The sequence below is a fragment of the Hetaerina americana genome, unplaced genomic scaffold (assembly GCF_022747635.1).
Source record: "Hetaerina americana unplaced genomic scaffold, ioHetAmer1.1.p SCAF_12, whole genome shotgun sequence".
In the NCBI taxonomy this organism is placed as follows: domain Eukaryota; kingdom Metazoa; phylum Arthropoda; class Insecta; order Odonata; family Calopterygidae; genus Hetaerina; species Hetaerina americana.
The window spans coordinates 11,818,791-11,838,907 of record NW_027286292.1 but is presented as its reverse complement, the minus strand read 5'-3'; the positions used below and the strand labels follow the sequence as shown (position 1 = coordinate 11,838,907).

The 20,117-nt window shown below is 39.0% G+C and overlaps 1 protein-coding gene across 1 annotated transcript in view; it reads left to right on the top strand.

Moving 5' to 3' along the window:
- LOC139685691 (protein O-linked-mannose beta-1,2-N-acetylglucosaminyltransferase 1-like) overlaps window positions 1-20,117 on the top strand; it is a 44,428-nt gene that overhangs the window by 12,473 nt on the left and 11,838 nt on the right. The window contains exons 4-7 of the mRNA XM_071582687.1: window positions 3,863-3,959; window positions 4,880-5,019; window positions 10,202-10,381; window positions 10,470-10,686. Of these exons, the coding sequence (XP_071438788.1) occupies window positions 3,863-3,959; window positions 4,880-5,019; window positions 10,202-10,381; window positions 10,470-10,686 (634 nt within the window). The remainder of the gene's footprint in view (window positions 1-3,862; window positions 3,960-4,879; window positions 5,020-10,201; window positions 10,382-10,469; window positions 10,687-20,117) is intronic.

The following is a 20,117-nucleotide window of genomic DNA, read 5'->3' as shown; positions in this document are numbered from 1 at the left end:
GCATCCTTGAAATGACTTGATCGTGGCAGGTATGTGGTATAAAATTGGCATAAATTTTAAAAATTTGATTGCTTTTTAATTGTTTTGAACATTGTGCAAGATGACAAGGAATGATAATGACATTTACGGAAGTGGTGGTGGTGTGTGCACTTAAAAATTTCTGCATGTTAATTATGTGTTTGGCTGGTGATGAAAGTACAAGGTTATGCTCTGCCGGGAACCAAATGCTAAATGAAATGGTTATCATGAATGTACTGATAGTTTCTGATGTCTGGTAATGAATTGGTTAAAGAGTGCAGAAATTAGTTGTTTTGTTTTCATTTTGCATGATTTTGTATTTTTGACATATCCAGATAGAAATTATTATTTTAATATTGTTGTAATGCCATCATGTGTAGGGAGATATGATTATTTTTCACTATATTTGCGTATAATTCAATGCAACTTCCATACTCTTGAGGGCACTTTTTAATTGAAATGTGAAATGAACTTCACTATCTACTTCCTCACTTGAAGATCTTTCTGGATGCCAGACTATTCATACCTTGATTGGTCATTTGCAAATAAATCCCCTATGAACTCCGAAAAATTAGCTGAATTAATGTCCTTGAAGACTTTTAGGAGATAAAGCGGCTAAATTTTGAGGCTTGCCATCATTTAGCGTTTTCTGTGGATAAAAATTTCTTCAGCCATTCTGATTGCATCTTTTGTATGATTTTTATTTTTGCATTGCATCTCGTGTATGATGGTTCGAAAAACTGTTTTCAACCAGTTATCTAAATGGTAAACAGAAAAACCAAGCGGCTTCAGGTACCTGTAAAGGCACTCTATTGTCAGTTTTAATCTGTCGAGCCATATGCATTCTCTAGGTTGAATGTTGAACAATATGCAACAGTGTGTAATAGAGTGATGAAAAAGATGCTCCAGGATGGTCTCATGGACTATTATCTTTTTGTTCAGTCACCCATTGCATTGAAAGTGAAAAAATATGGCTCATGGTTTAGCATGCAGGGATTCCCCAACTTTCATCCAGGTTATGTTTTGAAGACCTATTCATAAAAAGAAATGGTTGTAAGTCAGTGATGATGTATAAAGTTAACATGGCTAGAGACAGCCTCATCCCATGGCTTATTTAGTCATGCAATGGTTTTTCAACTATCCCTGCTTTCTTTATGTTCAATCTTGTAAGTTGATCGTACAGTCTAACCATTTTTCAATGCCATCACTCGTGTAGCAAATAAATGCCTTAAAAATTGCAATATTAAAATAATTTATGAATGAGCATATATTTTTATTACTTCTTTTATAATTGTGAAAATTTAAGACAAAACATCTTGAATTTTTGTAGAAGAAGGATTTCCAAATCTCAGTTGTTAAACAAAACAATCTGGTGTTTTTGATTAATTCTAATATCAGCAGTTAATCAGCTGGCCTGGTAGTGCATTTTGTAAGATGCATAGTGCAGAGGTTCGACAACAGTTTTGATTCACTCTGACTGAGTGTCTAACAATGTGTCAGCCATTTTTCCGTCCTCAAAGAAAGAAAATTTATAAATATATACTTCCTAAGAGTAGTGCAGTACATGTATCCCGTGGCTCTTTTTTGAGTTCCCTATGGCTCAGTTTTATTCCAAGTGAATAACCTTTCCCTTTATTTCACCATTTCAGAATCATTTAGACTTTTTCTTTTCGAAGGCATGTTATTAGTAGTGTACATTTTACTCGTAAAAATATCCAACTATTATAGCAGCGGTGAATATTGATAAACAATGAAGTATGCTACAAATGGATGACATTTTTGTTAATTTTAATAATTTTTCAAAATCTTATTCTGTTGAAATAATCCTACATGTTAGATTTTTTTTATTTCACAAAGGAATTTCTTCAATATTGCTCTGAAGTAATTGTTGCTAAGTTGAATTTTTATGAAATACCTCTATGCCATTTTTTGATGGCAGTTTGAATTGAATATGCTCATGCATATGTTATACAAAAAGATTATTTAGCATTTTAATTTTTGAAGATTTAAAATCACAAGTTACTATAGAATCATTACACTCTTTTCATTGTAGCTCTGAGATTAAAATTCTTTTGGAAAGAATTTGTCTGTTAATATTCTCTTATATTTTCATATGTTTGGGATTAGCAAAGTTACTGAGAGGAATCCATTCTCATCATCTGAATCAAACTGAACTGAAGGTGTAAAAATTATTCGTCCTACCATCAAGTTACGAGTTCAGATGCTGGAGGATGGGCTTCTCAAGTATTTCACCAGAAAAAATTGGCATTAAAAATTGAAAGAAAAGTTTGCATTGAGAAATAAATTGTTTCATTGTAATGCACTCTTAGTAGATGACTCCATTTAAAGTTGTTGTTGCGCCATCTCCCACAGTTTCTGGGAATTTTTCTTCAGATAAAATTGAAACTCCTCATATTCATTTCATGTCATTTGACATTTTCTAACTCCGTACAGTATGTGGATACTTATTTTAAATATGATGGTTACCATGGTGATCTTTGGAAATAAGGGGATCGAGATGGTGCGGTGGCTATCATACTGGCCTCCCACCCAGAGGGCTCGGGTTCAAATCCCGGTGATGTTGAACATTTTTCAGTGGTATCTTGATCCCTACTTGAGGTGCTTTGTGGAGGGCACTTTGAGTGAGTACACTGTCCGTCGAATGGGACATTAAGTTGCCGACCCCTTGTCGCCTTTCGTAAAGATTAGGCTAGTGCCGATGCCGGGTTTCTATCCACCCTTCATCCATTCTTGTTCATCCCTAATGTCACAAATGACCTCAGCTGTTGGTCACCTCCCCGTAAATACTACTACTCTTTGGAAATGATCACTTTAGGCATTGTATTTTTTTAGAGCTAGATTTCAATAGGATTTTAAGCTAGATTGCAATGATTTTGAAAAAACAATTATCAATATGCAATGAATTGACATGTACCCATAAGATGTATAGATTAAATTGTTTATATATACTGCTAACATTCAGTGAGAAAGTACTATAAATTATGTATGATGGGTTGTTTCAAATTCAGTGACATTCATTAGATGCTTCAAAAGTAAATTTTACCAAAAGTGTTTTGAGAAATGAAATGTTAATTTAAAAAATGAAAAAATAATGTTTATTTAAGAACCCAGGAAGAAACTACCTCTTCATAGGCTTAAAATATCAGTACCTAGGACAACTCTGAATCAAAAATCATAGTGATATCATTAACTATCACTACTCTAATCGCTAACGATAACTATGATGCCCATATCACAGATGTCTGAAATTCTTGTATTATAGTGTTATCACTATGAAGTTACTACATGGACCTTGAACCAGACGCAAATAAATGCCATTCTGTATTTATTACATATTATTTCATTAATTATCAATCACTCCTGTTTTATATAATTTGCTGGTTTTTTCAACTTGAAGTTAAAAATAATGTCCAATGGTTTTTGTATATGTTGAAAATTGTGTTATGTGCTTATGGACCTACATAATAGACCAGAGGTCATAAGTTTGAGTTCTACCTTGTGCCTGAATAGTGTGAGAATTGACTAAAAAGGCTAGCTGGGAAGGCTAGGAAGAAAGGCTATCAGGTGTCACCCAAGAGAAAATTGGTAATAAAATGGTGACATTCTTGGGTAAAGCTGATTGAAGGATCATCCTCTACCCTTTCAAGAGTATATTTTTATAGAAATTTTCTTCAACAAAATTGCCTTGAGCATATCAGTTATTTTTTACCTATCCATTTTGAAACCTATAGTCATAGGAAATGATAGGATGGAAAAATTATATATAATTTGTATCTGAAGTGCTGAGGTGAAGAAACCAATTAATTTCTCCTTTTTTTGGCAGAGCCTCCTGGTCATTGTACTTCTAGTCACCATTGGGATCAATGTTATGTTTATTATGGACACAAGTCGAAGGCTTCAAGAAGAATCTCAGCATTCAGGTAAAGAATTACTTCAGACCATTCTAAAATTTATCACAATTTCTCAGCAATTAAAACACTTGGGCAAAAAATAGCAACTACTTTTAGCAAAATGCTGCCATGAACTTGCTGAAAAACTGCAGAGAAATTGGGTTTGATGCCATTAGCATCTCATTTTTCAGTGCATTTCATGTGTGTTCTATCCATCAGAAAACATGATAATCCATCAAGCTCTTTGGAACATTCTTAATTAGTTTGGCATTCTGTCAACCTTCCTTTCCTTTCATTATTTAATATTATTGCCTAATTATTCATATAGCAGATTGGCACCGATAGAATTAGTTGTTTCCAGTATAACTTGGTGGATTTTATTAGTAATGAATTCAATACACATATAAACATGCCTTTAAACACACTGTGCTTATTATTCTTTTATCACCTTAAATGTATTTATACTTTGCCTACTATTGTTTGTGTTCATCCATTCTGGTAATGGATAAGAGAACTCCTGAATTCTATATAAGGCCTACATGTATAGACGCCATGGAATTCAAAAATGAGTACTTCCTCGGCATCATGGTGGTTTTTATAGTAGTTGAGATCATTTAAAGTCCATGGTTAAATTTTTGGAAATTTTTCAGCTGGGAACCGAAATCCTTCCATCTTCCCCACCAAATAATCAGTCCCATAATCAACTTCCTCTTCTTTTCTATCATTTTCCTTATCCTTTGTTCCATTTCCTTAGATAATATCTCTATATATGAAAAACTTGGATTCAGAATTGAGAAATTTAAGTTTTGAGTGAATGAGAGAAATGGTACAATTATTAGAGAAAGATTTGCTTTGTAAATGAAAGCAATGCTTATCTCTCTCATATTCCTTATGAGAGACATACAACACTATTTCACAGAGTGACTGCCTTTGAACTTTCATAACTATAGTTTCAGGTGACAACGATGATCATGTCCATGCAGAAAGTAGGCGGAATACATTGCGCCTTCAAGAGAGCATACCAAAGTCCTTAGCCATCGATGTGCTTTCAAGCCAGATGAAAGTGTCTGTGTCAGTGGATGGCACAACAGTAAGCATAAATTTTTTTTTGAAATCAAGACATTTTGGGAAAGTTTTTTTTTTAATTTTTCAGTATTTTTTCATGTCCCGCATTTACTAGTGATGAAATTTTTCTGTGCAGATCAACCATAATTTAGCGATCAAATAATGTATTGATGTAATATAAGTTTATCCAATTAGGTTATCAAGTTATATGTATTTTAGTTAATTTTTAATCATCATCAGAGAAATAAGCTCAAGCTCATTGATTTGAACTGCACATTATTATTATAAGGTACTCTACCGGTTAAGGTAGGTTTTTGGATGGACACAGCTACCAAATAAATATTTTGTGACTCCTAACAAAAAACATAATCCAGCAACCTACTCTACCTCAGGTCCCTCTTCATCTCCGAGTACTTCCTTCCTCCCTTCATCCTGTCCAACATCCGTATCCTGTTCCTGCCCTTTCCTCATTTGCCTAACATTCTCCCCTCTATCACAGTCTTCAACATCCCACTGCCAATCAATACGCCCTTCATCCATTTTTCCTGCCTCCATAGTATTTCTCCCAACAAACCCCTCTCTTTGCCCACCATACCAAGTACTTCCTCATTTGTTTTCCTTTCGGTCCATTTCACCTTCTCCATTCTTCTCCACACCCACATCTCAAAAGCCTCCAATCTATGTCTATCCTCCTGTTTCAATGACCACGTTTCTGTAGCTACACTCCATATCAAAGTTTTGATTAGTCTTTTCTTAACATCATTACTCAACGTCCCTGTCATCAACTCCCTCCTCCTTGTGAAAGCCTCTTTGCCTAGCGCAATTCTTCTCCTTAACGTCCCTAATACTTTGACCGTGTTGGTCCAAAACACTACCGAGATACGTAAACTGTTCTACCTGCTCTAGTTTTTGCCCTCCTATTTTAATGTTTAGCTTAGCCTTTTTCTTTCTGGAAAATAGCATAACCTTTGTTTAATTAATATTGATTCTCATCCTATATCTATCACACTGAATTTCCAATTCACTCAGCAATGCTTGCAACCCCTTGGCTGACTGACAAACTAAAGCTTGTTCATCAGCCAACCTAACTGATTTTACGAATTCCCTGCCGAATTAGTGTGTTTAATTTCCTGTGGTGACAGTTGTTTCAAAATCACTTAATATGTCACAGCAGCTGTTGGCCGACCTAAGTTTAGCTTATTATTTGTATTTAAGTTGTTTATATTGCGTTAAAAAATGTTCACGAAGATAAAAAGACGTTGAAAAGTGTGAAAAGTTAGAAATAATATGTACAAATTGTCGCAGAAAGAGGGAGTGCATTGAGAAAATGGAAATTTGCAGTTCAATTCTAAGGTCGATAAAAAAGAACCTGCAGTAAACAAATCTAACAAATGCTTAGAAGTAAGCTAGGCAATGAAGAACTAAAACTCTCCCTTTATCCAACTCCCATTTTGGCCCTTGTGGCTTAGAAATAATCAATAGTTAATATGCATTGTGAAAAGGACTCATAGCAAACTGATATTAGTCAGTTCTCCATCAAACTTCATAGTGAGCTTCTATTATTAAATGAGAAATTGAACTCATCAGAGTAATAAATTGATTTGGCATAAACTGGGTTTATGTTTCTTCAAGAGATTCTACGAGCTGAAAATAACTTATATAAACTCTAGTGTTCCCACCTTTTTGACTTAGTATAATTTATATGTGGTCCGAGTACCATTATTTTGACTCCAGTACCAGCAGCTTGCATCAAACACCCTTTGCCCTAAACCATTGTTCAGTCAGAACTCTCCTTACCCAACCAATGAGGTTAAAAAACACCATTATCAACTCAAAGGTCGGTTTGGTAGGTGATGATAAAGTTCACCCAGTACTAAGCCCTATACAGTGTGTGAAATCACACATCAGGATAGGGGGGCCAGTTCCTTTCCCTGCGCTGTTTATGGTTTCCCAGGAAGATCTGGTGCCTGAAAAATCACAAAACTTGGGTGGAGCTGAGGGTTAATACAAAATAGTTTACTTTGGAAAGGAGTGAACATTAACCTGTTCCCACTTGGACAAGTAGAGAGCAACAATGGGGAAAATGAGGGCACTTCAAAAAGTGGTATCGCTCTGACATATAAACTCTGCTCTGTGTCTATCCCTTAGTTCAATATGGCAACAAAATCTAAAGACGTCCTTATTCGTATTATAAACATTGATGATTATTGTAAGTGGTGAAGTGTCTTTGCTGTAAATGAATTCTTTCAGTCACATGCAAAGTTCACACAAGATTTTTGGAGTGCTATGCTCTACAAATCAGTCATCCCTAATCTTCGTGGAAATATTTCATATTATGTGCTACATTCTTCTGTGTTGATATTGAAAGCAAATACTCTCTCGATCCTATTTCCTAGTGATAGAATTCGGTATGTTAAAAAGTTTAAATGCAAATAATCCTAATGTCAGTTAGTGAATCTTATTGAACAATGTAATTCACTAGAATTTGATAATATTGAAGCTTCATAAACCCCTTATTGTTATATAGAGGGTTGGCGGCATAAATGAGATATAAGTTCTGATGTGTCCTCCTGCAGTGATGTCTAACAAGGGAGGACCATCACTGGCTATCGCTCAGTTTTTCATTTATTTATACATACCATTTGTAATATTAAGATACTGTTAATGTTACATACACGGAAAAAGCGGGGATGATACAAGAATACAGCCCTGTATAAACTTATATAATGCAACTAGAGATAAATAACATTATTAATTCTTATTTTTCTATTTTCCTCTTAATCATCTATTTCCTCTATATTAATCTAAATTCTTATTTCATTACCATGTCACATTTGACACAAAGGCTAGAGATAATACTTTTTGTTTCTGATTCCCAAAGTTCTTTCACATTATATATGGTTGAAGATATGCCAAATTTGAGAACCTATTGCCTCTTCTATGTTGTCATTCTTTCCCAGACAGAATATTTTCCATAGTTTTACTATGAAAATGGCAATAGAAGGTTGTTAAATTTCTTACCCTGTGTGATGATACAATAATAAAATCAGTTCTACAAATCATCAGCAGTCTAGATGATTTACTTATAATTTGTGTAAAAACAGAATATCAGCTAATTTGCGTATAAAGTTCACTTAATATATATTTTGATAATTGGTATGAATTACATAGTTATCATTTTTGTTATATTCCTTACTTTATATATTGCTTTTAATTGCAAATAATCATTATTTAATGTCAAATTACTTATTTTGTGCTGTAATCAGTGCCTTTGCGATTACTTGTGATCAAAACAATGTTTTGAAAATTACTTTTCATTGCATGTAATCAAACAAAAAATTTTATCATCACATTATTTATTGCCTTTTGAAAAATTAGAGATGATAGCTCTTAAGAATTAGTACATGATAAATTTAAACACTAAAATTTTGTTTTCACTATATTTTATTTGGGGGCTTCATCATTGAGGTGACATCATCAGGTATGATGCTGTCACCTTAGCAATGAAATAGTCATCTGTAAATAAAATAGTGTGAAAATGTGCTTAGTTATAGTGCTTAATAAAGTCAGATAATGTATTTATTATTTTTTCATAGGAAAGAAAAATCTTGCTCATGTCAATTTATCACTATAATGTTTCAAACAATATGTAATAATGGCATGTTAGCAACATTATTCCTTTTATTTTAATCAAGTATGGCACCAATATTCAATTCCTCGTTGATATCATGGGGAGGTTAAACAAAAGTGTTCTTCGGATGCTAGTAAGTTATTGTATAACTCTGTGGTAATAATTCTATACTTATGACCAATGTGTATGCAAAACTCATTCATTTTCTTTCTTTGATAATTTATGTACATAATATATCTTTTGAATGCATTAGAAATTTAAGAATAATAATTAAGGGGCATAATACGAGGGTCATCCGGAAAGTAGTACCCGTTCGTGAAATAAAAAGACAAAAGTAAATATTAACAAACATAAAAAATTTTATTTGAAAGAGGATACTTTAAACTACTTCTCAACATAATCTCCAAGCAAATTAAGGCATTTGTCATAACGTGTGACAAGTTTCTGTATTCCTGCTGCATAGTCCTTCGCCGCCAGCTCATTGAGATACGCGAGGGACCCATCTTGCACAAATTTTTGCATAATGCAGATGGTGTTTAACAATTTCATGAACAATTGTTCGAGAAACATTGGGAAAATGCTCACAGATGTCATCAATTGTGACGCGCCGATCGTTCCTCACGAATTCGTCAACTGAGCTCACCAGTTGGTCTGTAATGACAGACGGTCTCCCCGAACGCTCATCGTCGTGTGTGTTCCCCCTCCCCATGTTGAAGTTGCGACACCACCGCCGAACAGACGACTCGTCCATTACATTGTCTCCATACACCTCCTTTAATTGGCGATGAATATCACATGGGCGAACGTTTCTTGCATTGAGGAATTTAATCACTGCCCTCACTTCACAACTGGCGGCGTTCTCAATTTTTTTAAACATTGTAAACAATCACAGAAACAACACAGGCAATGCTAGCGTCACGCAACTTGGCTCAGAGAAGGCAGACAAGCCACTGAAGCTATCTGACCTCGTCCAGCGGCTACTCGCGTCGTCAGCACTTCATGCGGCACGAACGGGTACTACTTTCCGGATGACCCTCGTATTTACTCAGATAAAATGACCTTCCAAGTGGACTCTTGTATTAGTTAACTCCTGTGTGAATACAGAGCTATTTTTCATTGATGTATCATAGCAGGTATGAGCAAGATATCAAATGACCTTTTATAAAAATATGTAAAGCAATAGGAAAGATTTATTACCTGATTTATGGATAGGTGTAATGTATCTTCATGTCCATTTCTCTCAAAAAATGTGGAAGATATTAGCTGGATAAATATGATCAATGGTAAAATCTTAAGCATGCAAGCGTAATGTTTTTAATTTCCTTTGCATTGCTTTATGAACATAGAAATACAATTTCCTCCCTATTTGTGCTATTAGTAGAAAGTATTTTAAAGTTTAGCCAAAAATAACGTAAGTTTTGTAACATATTAAAAGTAACATATTTCCATGTTACTTTTAAGTATGTATTTTTAATATCCCGCTTCTTACTGAGTGTAGGATTTCCCTTAGGGAATCACAGTTGTTCATTAACTATAATGTTTTGTATTAGTTTTATGTTAAAATTTCATGAAACAGATCCTAGAAGATGGAGAAGATCACAAAGGAAGAGGAATTCATGTCCTAGTATTGAATCAAGCCAGTGGTAGTGTCATGGCCCTAAGAACCTTTGACACTTATTCACCCCATGAAGATGAAGCAATGGCCCTATTTTTAAACATGGTGTCTGATGGAAGAATAATAGTATTTGCTATTAAAGTATGTATCATATATTCTTAATTGGATCCTTATTTTGAAGGACTGAATGTATTACTTTGTCATATTTTATGTTTGAATGTATTTGCAGGATGAAGGTACATTTCAAATGAAGCAACCAGCTCGGGATTTGCTCAAAAGGCTTGGATCAAAAAGAGCCCAAGTAATTGGGTGGCGTGATATGTGGGCTATGGTGATTCACAAGGGTGGCAAAATGTTTGGGGAATCATATAGTAAAAGTTCGGAATTCAACACTTGGGGTGCACCTGTGATTCTTCGAGTTGAGGTTCCCCTTGTACCTTTTGAAGGTAAGAAATTGTTTTAGCCTTTTCACATGTATATAGTTAATAGTTACAAGTACATCCATTGATATACCTTTTATATTGTGAAAATCCCTATGTTGCCTAGTGCCCATTATCGACAGAAGTTATGTTATCATTCATTAATGGGCGATAGAATGAAATATATTACCTTAAAGCATTGAGTAGGACCTTGACTTTACACTTTTGATGCTCTGTAAATCTAAGATTTCTCAATTGTTACAAATCAGTGTGGTTTCTCATCTACGGGGGAGACTCTCCATTGTCCTGGTTGAAAGGAAAAACTTTTAACTATGTCATCTGCTAAATGTGCATTAGAATACAATAATTTCAGAGTGTAAAAATCATTTGCCTTGACTGGCATTGAAACCCTGATCCATCTATGTCCGGCCGAGTGCTATAGCCAGTTATTTATTTATTTATATATATCCTGCAAGCCACTGCCAGGGTGTGTGGCAGGGGGTGAATACACACCAGAATAATTTTACTCGAGCATGACCCTACCTCAGTTGAACAATGTCATTATGATTCCCTACGTTCGTGAAAAAAATGACATCTTAAATCTATCTGTTCTACACTTAATCTCTCTAATTTTATTGACATGATCTCTCCTACCGTGGTACGATGGGGGTAATAATACATTTTCAACATCACAGCTAAAGAGACCTCCTTCCAATGTATGCAAGCGCTTCAATCTGTAATTTAACCTTCGCTTTGTGAGTGATTCCTAACCTAGCTGCTCTAATATTTTGCCCCCCCGCGGGTAGGGGGATAGAGAATACTCCCGCAGTATCCCTGCTTGTCGTAAGAGGCGACTAAAAGGGCGGGGAGAAAACCCCGAAAACAAACCCCAAGCCAGCAAGGGATGCGTCCGGACAGTGCTGTGGATCCACTGTCTGTGAGCCCTTTCCACCACTAAAAAGATCCCGTCCGGACACCGGCGGGGGAGAAAAGTGTATCGGCGCATGTAAGCGCTATTTAATTATGTCTTGTGCAAAGGAAGGTGAGACCTTGAAAAAGGTTTCTCCCTTCTTAATTCGCAGAGTGTTGTCACAGATTGTGCCTGGGGACCCAAAGAGCGTGAAGAAGCTCAGGGATGGTACACTACTTATAGAGACCCTGAACGACACACAGAGCGAAAAACTGCTTGCTATGGGAATGCTCCATGACATTCCGATTAAGGTGGAGGTGCACCGCACTCTTAACACCTGTCGGGGAGTCATCAGTCACTACGACCTCCTATACGTGGACATCGAAGAAATCAAGAGAGAAATGTTCTCTCAGGGAGTGACTGATTGTCGTCGACTCACCACGAGGCGCAACGGAGAAAACGTGAACAGCACCTCCGTGATCTTGACGTTTGCGCGTGATAGACTACCCGACAAGGTGTTTGTGGGCTATGAATCGGTACCAGTGAGGCCATTCATCCCGAATCCCGTGCGTTGTTTCAAATGCCAACGGTTCGGCCATGTCGCGTCGCGCTGGGAGGGCAAGGCCACCTGCCCGCGCTGTGGCAAAGACGCGCACGAGGATAAAGAGTGCTCTTCGGAACCTCTTTGTGTCAATTGCGAGGGTACACACCCAGTGTACTCTCGTGATTGCCCGAAGATGAAAGAAGAAAGGAAAGTCATGGAGATTAAAACACTGGAAAAAATCCCATATGCGGAAGCGAGGAGGAAATACAGGGCGCTAATCGCCCCAACTTTCTCCCGGTCCTTTGCTTCCGTTGCAACCACGCCATGTGTAAAGTGTACCATCGCCACGCAGACGGAGATACCGAAAGAATCCCCAATTGAAAACACGCAAGTGCCTAAACCCAAAAGGGTGAAGGATGGAAAGAGTAAGGTGGACAAGGAGCCACCTACTCCTGTGGGCCCTTCAAAGAAGAGCCCACAAAAAACCACCAAGGGGAACACGCCCAAAGGGCGTGAGAATACACCTTCCCCGCCGCCTCCAGTGAAGCCAAAGAAGCCGGAGGTAATTGAAGAGGACCAGAGTATCTCTGATACTGAGGTCTTCGCAAACGAGTGGAAGAGGAAACATCGCTTCAAGCGATAACCTCAATAGAGTTGGTCATCTCCCTTTTTAGTCAACTTATTTATTTATATATTTATTTATTTATTTATTTATTTTAATTTAACACTTTAAATGTGTTCCATTCTGCAGTGGAACTGCAATGGCTTTTATCGGCACAAGGAGGAGCTGGCCATTTTAATCCAAGATTTTAAACCCTCTTGTATTTGTCTCCAAGAGACCCATTTTAAGGCTGAAGATAAGGGCATTCTGAAGGGGTTCACTGTTTTTAGAATGGATGACCTAAGTGGCCAACGAGCCCAAGGGGGAGTAGCAGTTGCGGCCCGTGAGGCCCTTTACACCTCGCGAGTCCAACTGAACTCTCCATTCCAGGCCGTCGCTGTCACGGTGCACACCCCTGAGAGGATGACGTTATGCAACGTGTATCTGCCAGAGGGTGCACCGGTGACCCGCCTGAACCTTGAAGCCCTTGTCCACCAGCTTCCTCAGCCGTTCATTTTGATGGGAGATTTTAATGCCCATGATCCTCTCTGGGGAGGGCCAGAAACCCAAAGTAATAGGAGAGGTCGAATTTTATCCAACTTTATTGAGGATTTTAACCTGTTTTTATTAAATAGCGGCGAAAAAACCCGCTTTAACAGCTTCAATGGGGAATTCCCAGCAATAGATCTTTGTCTATGCTCGAGAAGTCTAGCCCCAAAGCTGAAAATGTCCACCCACAACGATCTCTGTGGGAGTGACCATTTTCCTCTTCTACTCGTTAAAGAAGACTCTTCGCCCACCATTTCAAAACCTCCGGAAAAGTGGCGTATTAACCGTGCGGACTGGCCACTTTTCAAGCGTACGTTTACATATAAACACGACGCAAGTTTCGACGCGTTGCACAACGTCGATAAACTAAGTTCAACGCTGTTGGCGGCAGCTACCAAAAGTATCCCTCGTACGTCCGGGAATATTAATCGAGCTCCTGTCCCTTGGTGGAACGGGGAATGCGACAGGGCGATTCGGGCGAGGAAAAAAGCATTGAATATTTTTAAAAAATATCCCACGGCAACTAATCTGGCATCGTACCGCCGCCTGAGAGCGCGAGCTCGAAGGGCCGTGAAGGAGGCCAAGAGGGCTTCCTGGATAGAATACGTCTCTACCATCAACCATCGCACGCCACTTGGTCAGGTATGGGACAAAGTCAAGAAAATCTCCGGGTCCGAGGGCTCATTTGTCATCTCGCCATTGCTTGTTGCTGGCCGGGTGGTTAATTCACCTGCCGAAATAAGCAACATATTTGCCAGTCAGTTCGCGGCCAATAGCAGTGACGAGGGCTATACCGCGGACTTTGTGAACAGGAAGAGGCGATGCGAGAGAGTCCATCTCAAATTTGGTGCAGGTCCTACACGGGAATATTACAATGAGCCTTTCACGCCCTGGGAGCTTAAATCCGCCATCGAAGACTCCCATTACACCTCGCCAGGGGCGGACGAAATCCACAACGCATTTCTCCGGAACATTCCGGAAACTGCGATTGGGGAGGTCCTAAATACCCTCAACCAGCTTTGGAACGAGGGCAGTTTTCCAAATGCCTGGCGAGAGTCCATCGTGATACCAATCCCAAAACAGGGCAAGGACAAAAATGACCCGAACAACTACCGTCCCATATCTCTCACCAACTGCCTGTGCAAGGTGATGGAACGGATGGTAAACCGACGTCTCATGTGGTGCTTGGAGAGTCGACACCTGCTCTCCGACGCTCAGTGCGGCTTTCGGCGTGGCAGGTCCACGACAGACCATCTGGTTCGCACTGAGAACTTCATCCAGGAAGCCTTTCTCCAACGTCAACACGTCATAGCAGTCTTCTTCGACCTGGAGAAGGCCTATGATAGTGTGTGGCGATGGAGAATCCTCAACACGCTCCACAAGTGGGGATTTAGAGGCAACATGGCCCTATTTATCAGAAATTTTTTAACAAATCGCCTTTTTAAAGTAAGGACTGGGAAGCACTTTTCCCGATCTCTTACACAGGAGAACGGGGTACCCCAGGGTTCAGTACTGAGCGTGACGTTATTTGCCATCGCCATCAACGACGTGGTGGAATGCATCAATGCCCCGGTGATGGCATCGCTCTACGTGGACGACCTAGCCATATTTTGCCGGTCGACACGACTGCCAAACGCTTCCAGGCAAGCCCAGGTGACTCTAAACAAACTTGGAGAGTGGTCGCGAAAGAACGGATTTCGGTTCTCCGTGGAGAAAACGAAATGCGTGCACTTTCACCGTGTTCGCGGTTACCACGTTACCCCGACCCTAACCCTGTTGGGTAGGATCCTTCCATTTGTGGAGTCCGTCCGCTTTCTCGGCATGATCCTGGACCAAAAGCTGAACTGGCGGGAGCATATCCGCGTGTTACGCGAGAGGTGTCGCCAAACCCTCAACGTTTTAAAGTTTTTAACTCACTCCACTTGGGGAGCAGACCGCACCACCATGCTTTTATTGTACAGAGGCTTGGTGCGATCCAAACTGGACTATGGTTCCATAGTGTATTCCTCAGGACGAGAGTCTTACTTGAGACCACTTAAATGTGTCCACAATGCTGGGATACGGTTGGCCACCGGGGCATTTAGAACAAGCCCAGTCCCAAGCTTACTTGCAGACGCAGGGGAGCCTCCGTTGGAAACCCACAGGATGATTTTAATGGGCAATTATGCCTGTAAACTTTTATCAGAGACAAACCACCCTTGTTTTAACATAGTTTTTAACCAACGGTTTTTAGACTTATTTAACAGGCGGAGAAGGGCAACTAGGCCTTTTGCCGTTCGTTTTAATGATTTTATTAATGAGGTAAATTTTACATTTCCTCAAATATGCCCCGTCTCCTATGCTAAGTATCCGCCTTGGTTAACGCCAATGCCGGATATTAAACTAATTGCCAGTGCACGCCGCAAAGCCAAGACGACCGATTCCGAATACCAGCAGCTCTTCAGTGCCGTCCTCAGCTCACTTTCTGACTTTGTCCCCGTCTACACCGACGGGTCAAAGTCAGAGTTGTCAAGTGCCTATGCGGTCGTGTCCCACTACCATGGAGTCGTGAGGAAAAAACTGCACACTTCATGCAGCATTTTCACAGCCGAGCTGTCAGCCATAAGGACGGCCCTAGGAGAAATAAAAGAAAGCAATGGCTCTTTCCTCATCTGCACCAACTCGTTGAGCGCCCTAAAATCTTTATCGGTCTTTGCACCTGTGCACCCGATAGTCCAGGAGATCCATTATACCCTGTTGTCCCTTCAGAGAAAGGGTAACAGGGTCTCCTTTATATGGACTCCTGGTCACGTCGGCATAAGAGGTAACGAAAAAGCTGACCAGGCAGCGAAGGATGCCCTTCGAAAACCCGAGACCGACTCCACCTTGGTTCCAATGGAGGACGTAAAGGCCGCCCTGCAGAACTCGGTCTTGCAATAGTGGAAGGAGGCTTGGCAGTCTCTGCAAAATAATAAACTCAGGGCAATAAAACCGGTCGTTTCACCATGGTCCTCTTCCATCCGGAAAATTCGGAGGGAAGAGGTCATGATTACGCGCCTGAGAATAGGACACTCTGCCCTCACTCATTCGTACCTCTTTGCGGAGGTAAAAGAACAGCCCCGCTGCAATGAGTGCTTCCAACCCCTGACAATAAAACATATCCTGACAGAATGTAGAAGATACCAAGGGACCAGAGACATGTTGAAGATAAGGGGAGACTTAAAAAATATTTTAGGGGATGACTCTGAGTCCATAAATCGAGTCTTAAATTTTTTAAGGGCAACTGGTTTAATGAGGCAGATATAGTTTTTGATCTCATAATTTTAATGGCCTTTGATTTTAACAATTATTTATTTATTTATTTATATTTAATCGTATTTATTTATTTATTTATTCCTAAGTAAAAAGGAATTTTAGTTTTATATTTAATGAGTGGTGCAAAATGACCTTAGCTGTCGACGCACCCTAAAACTCTCAAAACTACTACTCTAATATTTTGGATACGCTACTAAGTTAATCATAACAGCATTTTACAAATCTAGCTCCTATGCTGCACGCAATATGTCAATTAATCCAACTTTGTGAGGATCCCTTGTACTTGCAGCATATTCTAAATGAGGCCTAACCAACAACAGATAACATTTCTCTTTGATCTTTTCATCACATTTACCTAGTAATCTTCTAATAAATCCTAATTTTTTGTTAGCTTGTCCACATATTCCCCATATGTGTTTCACCTAGGAGAGATTGTGGGTGAGGGTAACGCCTAGGTATTTAATTGAGTCTACACATTCCATTCGGTGTTCGGGAGAGTATTGCTCTTTTTCCAAAAATTCACCACTACACACTTTTTTAAGTTAAGTTCCAATTGCCAAGTATCACACCAGCATTGTGTAGCATTCAGGTCATATGACAAAGCTGCTGTGTCCTCAGGATCACGGATATCATGGTAAACTACTGCATCATTGGCAAATAATTGTATCATGCTAGTGACTACAAAGTCAATGTCGTTAATGTAGAGTAGGAATACCTGAGTTCCAATGACATTTCCCTCAAGAGCACTCGAAGTGGCTTCCACTGCATTTGAGCTAACTCCATCTACGACTACTGTTTGTACCCTACCATTTAAGTCTTTAATCCAACCCAAGGTATTTTAACTATGCCATACGCTTCTAGGTTAATGAGTAGTTAACTATGAGGTACTTTGTTGACAGCTTTCTTAAAATCTCGAAAAACCATGTGCACTGGAATATTGCTCTCTCCCGAAATAAGGATATTATGAACAAAAAGTGCAAGTTGTGTCTCTCAGGATCTACCCTTTCGGGAACCGTGCTGATTTATCATTAATAACTCCTGACTATCGAGGTGTGTCACGATCGAACTAGCAACTATGTGATCCATAATCTTGCACAAAATGGATGTGAGAGAAATAGGTCTGTAATAGCTCACTTCCCCCTTGTCTCTGTTTTTAAATCTTGGTGTTATGTTAGCCGTTTTCCAATCTCTGGGAACCTTGTGATCTACCAGCGACTTTTTAAATATTATTTCTATATTAGGTGCAATTTCCGAAGCTAGGTCCGTAAATATACGAGCAGGTATTTTAAATCGGGCCCAAAGTATTTATTAGGCTTGATATTTTTCAGCCACGACACTGTTATCTACAGGGAAATAGCAAATGACGCACATTATGAATAAATTTGCATCACAGAAATACATTGAGTTAATCTAGAAAATATTTTTTCCTTCTAAAAAATCATGCCAAACAAAAAGGTTAGTTAGGCTTTAAATTTTCATCGCACATTCTATTCCATTTTATGAGATTTTAATTTTGGGAATCGGTTGAGCGGCATGAATTGGGACCCTATTGGGGGCACGATTTCAAGCAATGTGAAGCTCGGTGCGGTGAGACTCACGCGATCGACACACTTGAATGCAAAGTTACACACTAAGTACACTCTCCTCCCCGCAAAACAGCTGATATTTTGCATTCGCGAATGATAAACAATTGTTATACACTTTACTCTGTTAAAGAATAATATATTAATGCAATAAAATTTAAAACACTTTTTGCTACATAACAGCCAGTAGTCGGTCACAGCCGGTCACTGTTGGATCAATGGTAAAGGGCAGGTGGGTGGGGAAGATTCAAGCCAGAGCTCGATCAGACATGTGCGTTCACATCAACAGCCAAGAACAGACTAAACAGATAAGAACAGCTAAGCTAAGCTGATGTATTCTTGCACTCTGATATTTTGGGGGCATTAAAGGAACAAGTTTTTTTTTTTTTTTTTAAAGGGGTAAGTTGTTGTGACAGATTGCCATACATACAAAGTCACAGACATACGTAGCCCTGCATTAATTGCTATACGAGGGTGGTCCCATAAGTACCCTGCCTGATTTCGAGATAATGGTAGTCGTTTAAAAATTATCACTGTATTAGAAAGTATGCAATCTATAAAGCATATGTTTCAAGTTGGAAGACCCCACGTTGTTTAATGTTTGTTTGGCAGCCATCAATAGTTATCTTTGTTAGTGAATTAGTGAATATGGAGAAAATTGGTCATCGTTATGTGAAACTATACTTCTATTTGAAAGGCCTCAGCCCAACCATCATAAAAGCTGAACTGGATTCTACTCTGGGTGAGTGTTCTCCTTCGTTTACAACAGTAAAATATTTGGTTGCAGAGTTTAAACAAAGCCATACAAGCTGTCAAGACGAGCATTGCATTGCTCGACCAAATGAGGTGACGACTCCAGAAACACTGGAGAAAATCCACAAAGTGATACTGGATGATTGTTGACTGAAAGTGCGCAAGCTAGCACTTATGGTAGGCATTTCAAAAAGTGCGGTACATGGCATATTTAATAAAAATTTGGACATGAGAATGCTGTGTGCAAGGTGGGTGCTGCGTTTACTCACACTCTAGCAAAACCAGTGTCATGAAGATGTTTCTATTGAATGTTTAGCAAAGTTTCACAGCAACCAAGCGGAAATTTTGTGCTGTTGCATAACCATGGATATAACATGGGTCCATTATTTTACACCCGAGACAAAAGAACAATCAAAATAATGGCTTCATAAGGGAGAACCATCTCCAAAGAAGGCGAAGACCAGTTCATCTGCAGTCGTGGTCGAGGCATAGGTTTGATGGGATGCTCGCGGGATAATTTTCATTGACTATCTTGAAAAAGGATAAACTATCAATGGCGAGTATTATGCAAACTTATTGCAACGTTTGAGCGAAAAAATCAAGCAAAAGTGGTTGCATTTGGCTAAGAAGAAAGTGTTGTTTCATCAGGACAATGCACCAGCTCACAAATCTGTTATTGCAATGGCCAATTATCATGAATTAAAATTTGAATTGCAACCTCATGCACCCTATTCGCCAGATTCAGCCCCCTCCGATTATTTTCTGTTCGCATACTTGAAAAACTGGCTCGGTGGTCAAAGATTTTCCATCTGTGAAGAAGTGATGTCGGCAGTTAATGTCTATTGTGAGGAGTAAGACAGTTATTATAAAAAGGGTATCGAACTTATTGATCATCGCCGGGAAAAGTGTATTGAGCTGAAAGGAGTTTATGTTGAAAAATAAATAAATTTTTTTCCAAAAATTTTGTGTTTTCTGTGTTGGGTCAGGTACTTCTGAGACCACCCTCATAGTCCACCCAAATACTAAGAAAAAGCCCAATTAATCCACTCTCACAAGGAGAAATCGATGTCAGTAACCATGCTGAAAGTTTTTCTGTGAGTCTCGGAAATGCAGGTTTAGGGCTTCAGCTTCATTCACCTGAGTTTGAGAGGAAAAGATACCATGGAGCCTTTTGTGGAATAATAAACCTAATATCCTCCCTAGAAATAGTGGTCAAATGGGTTA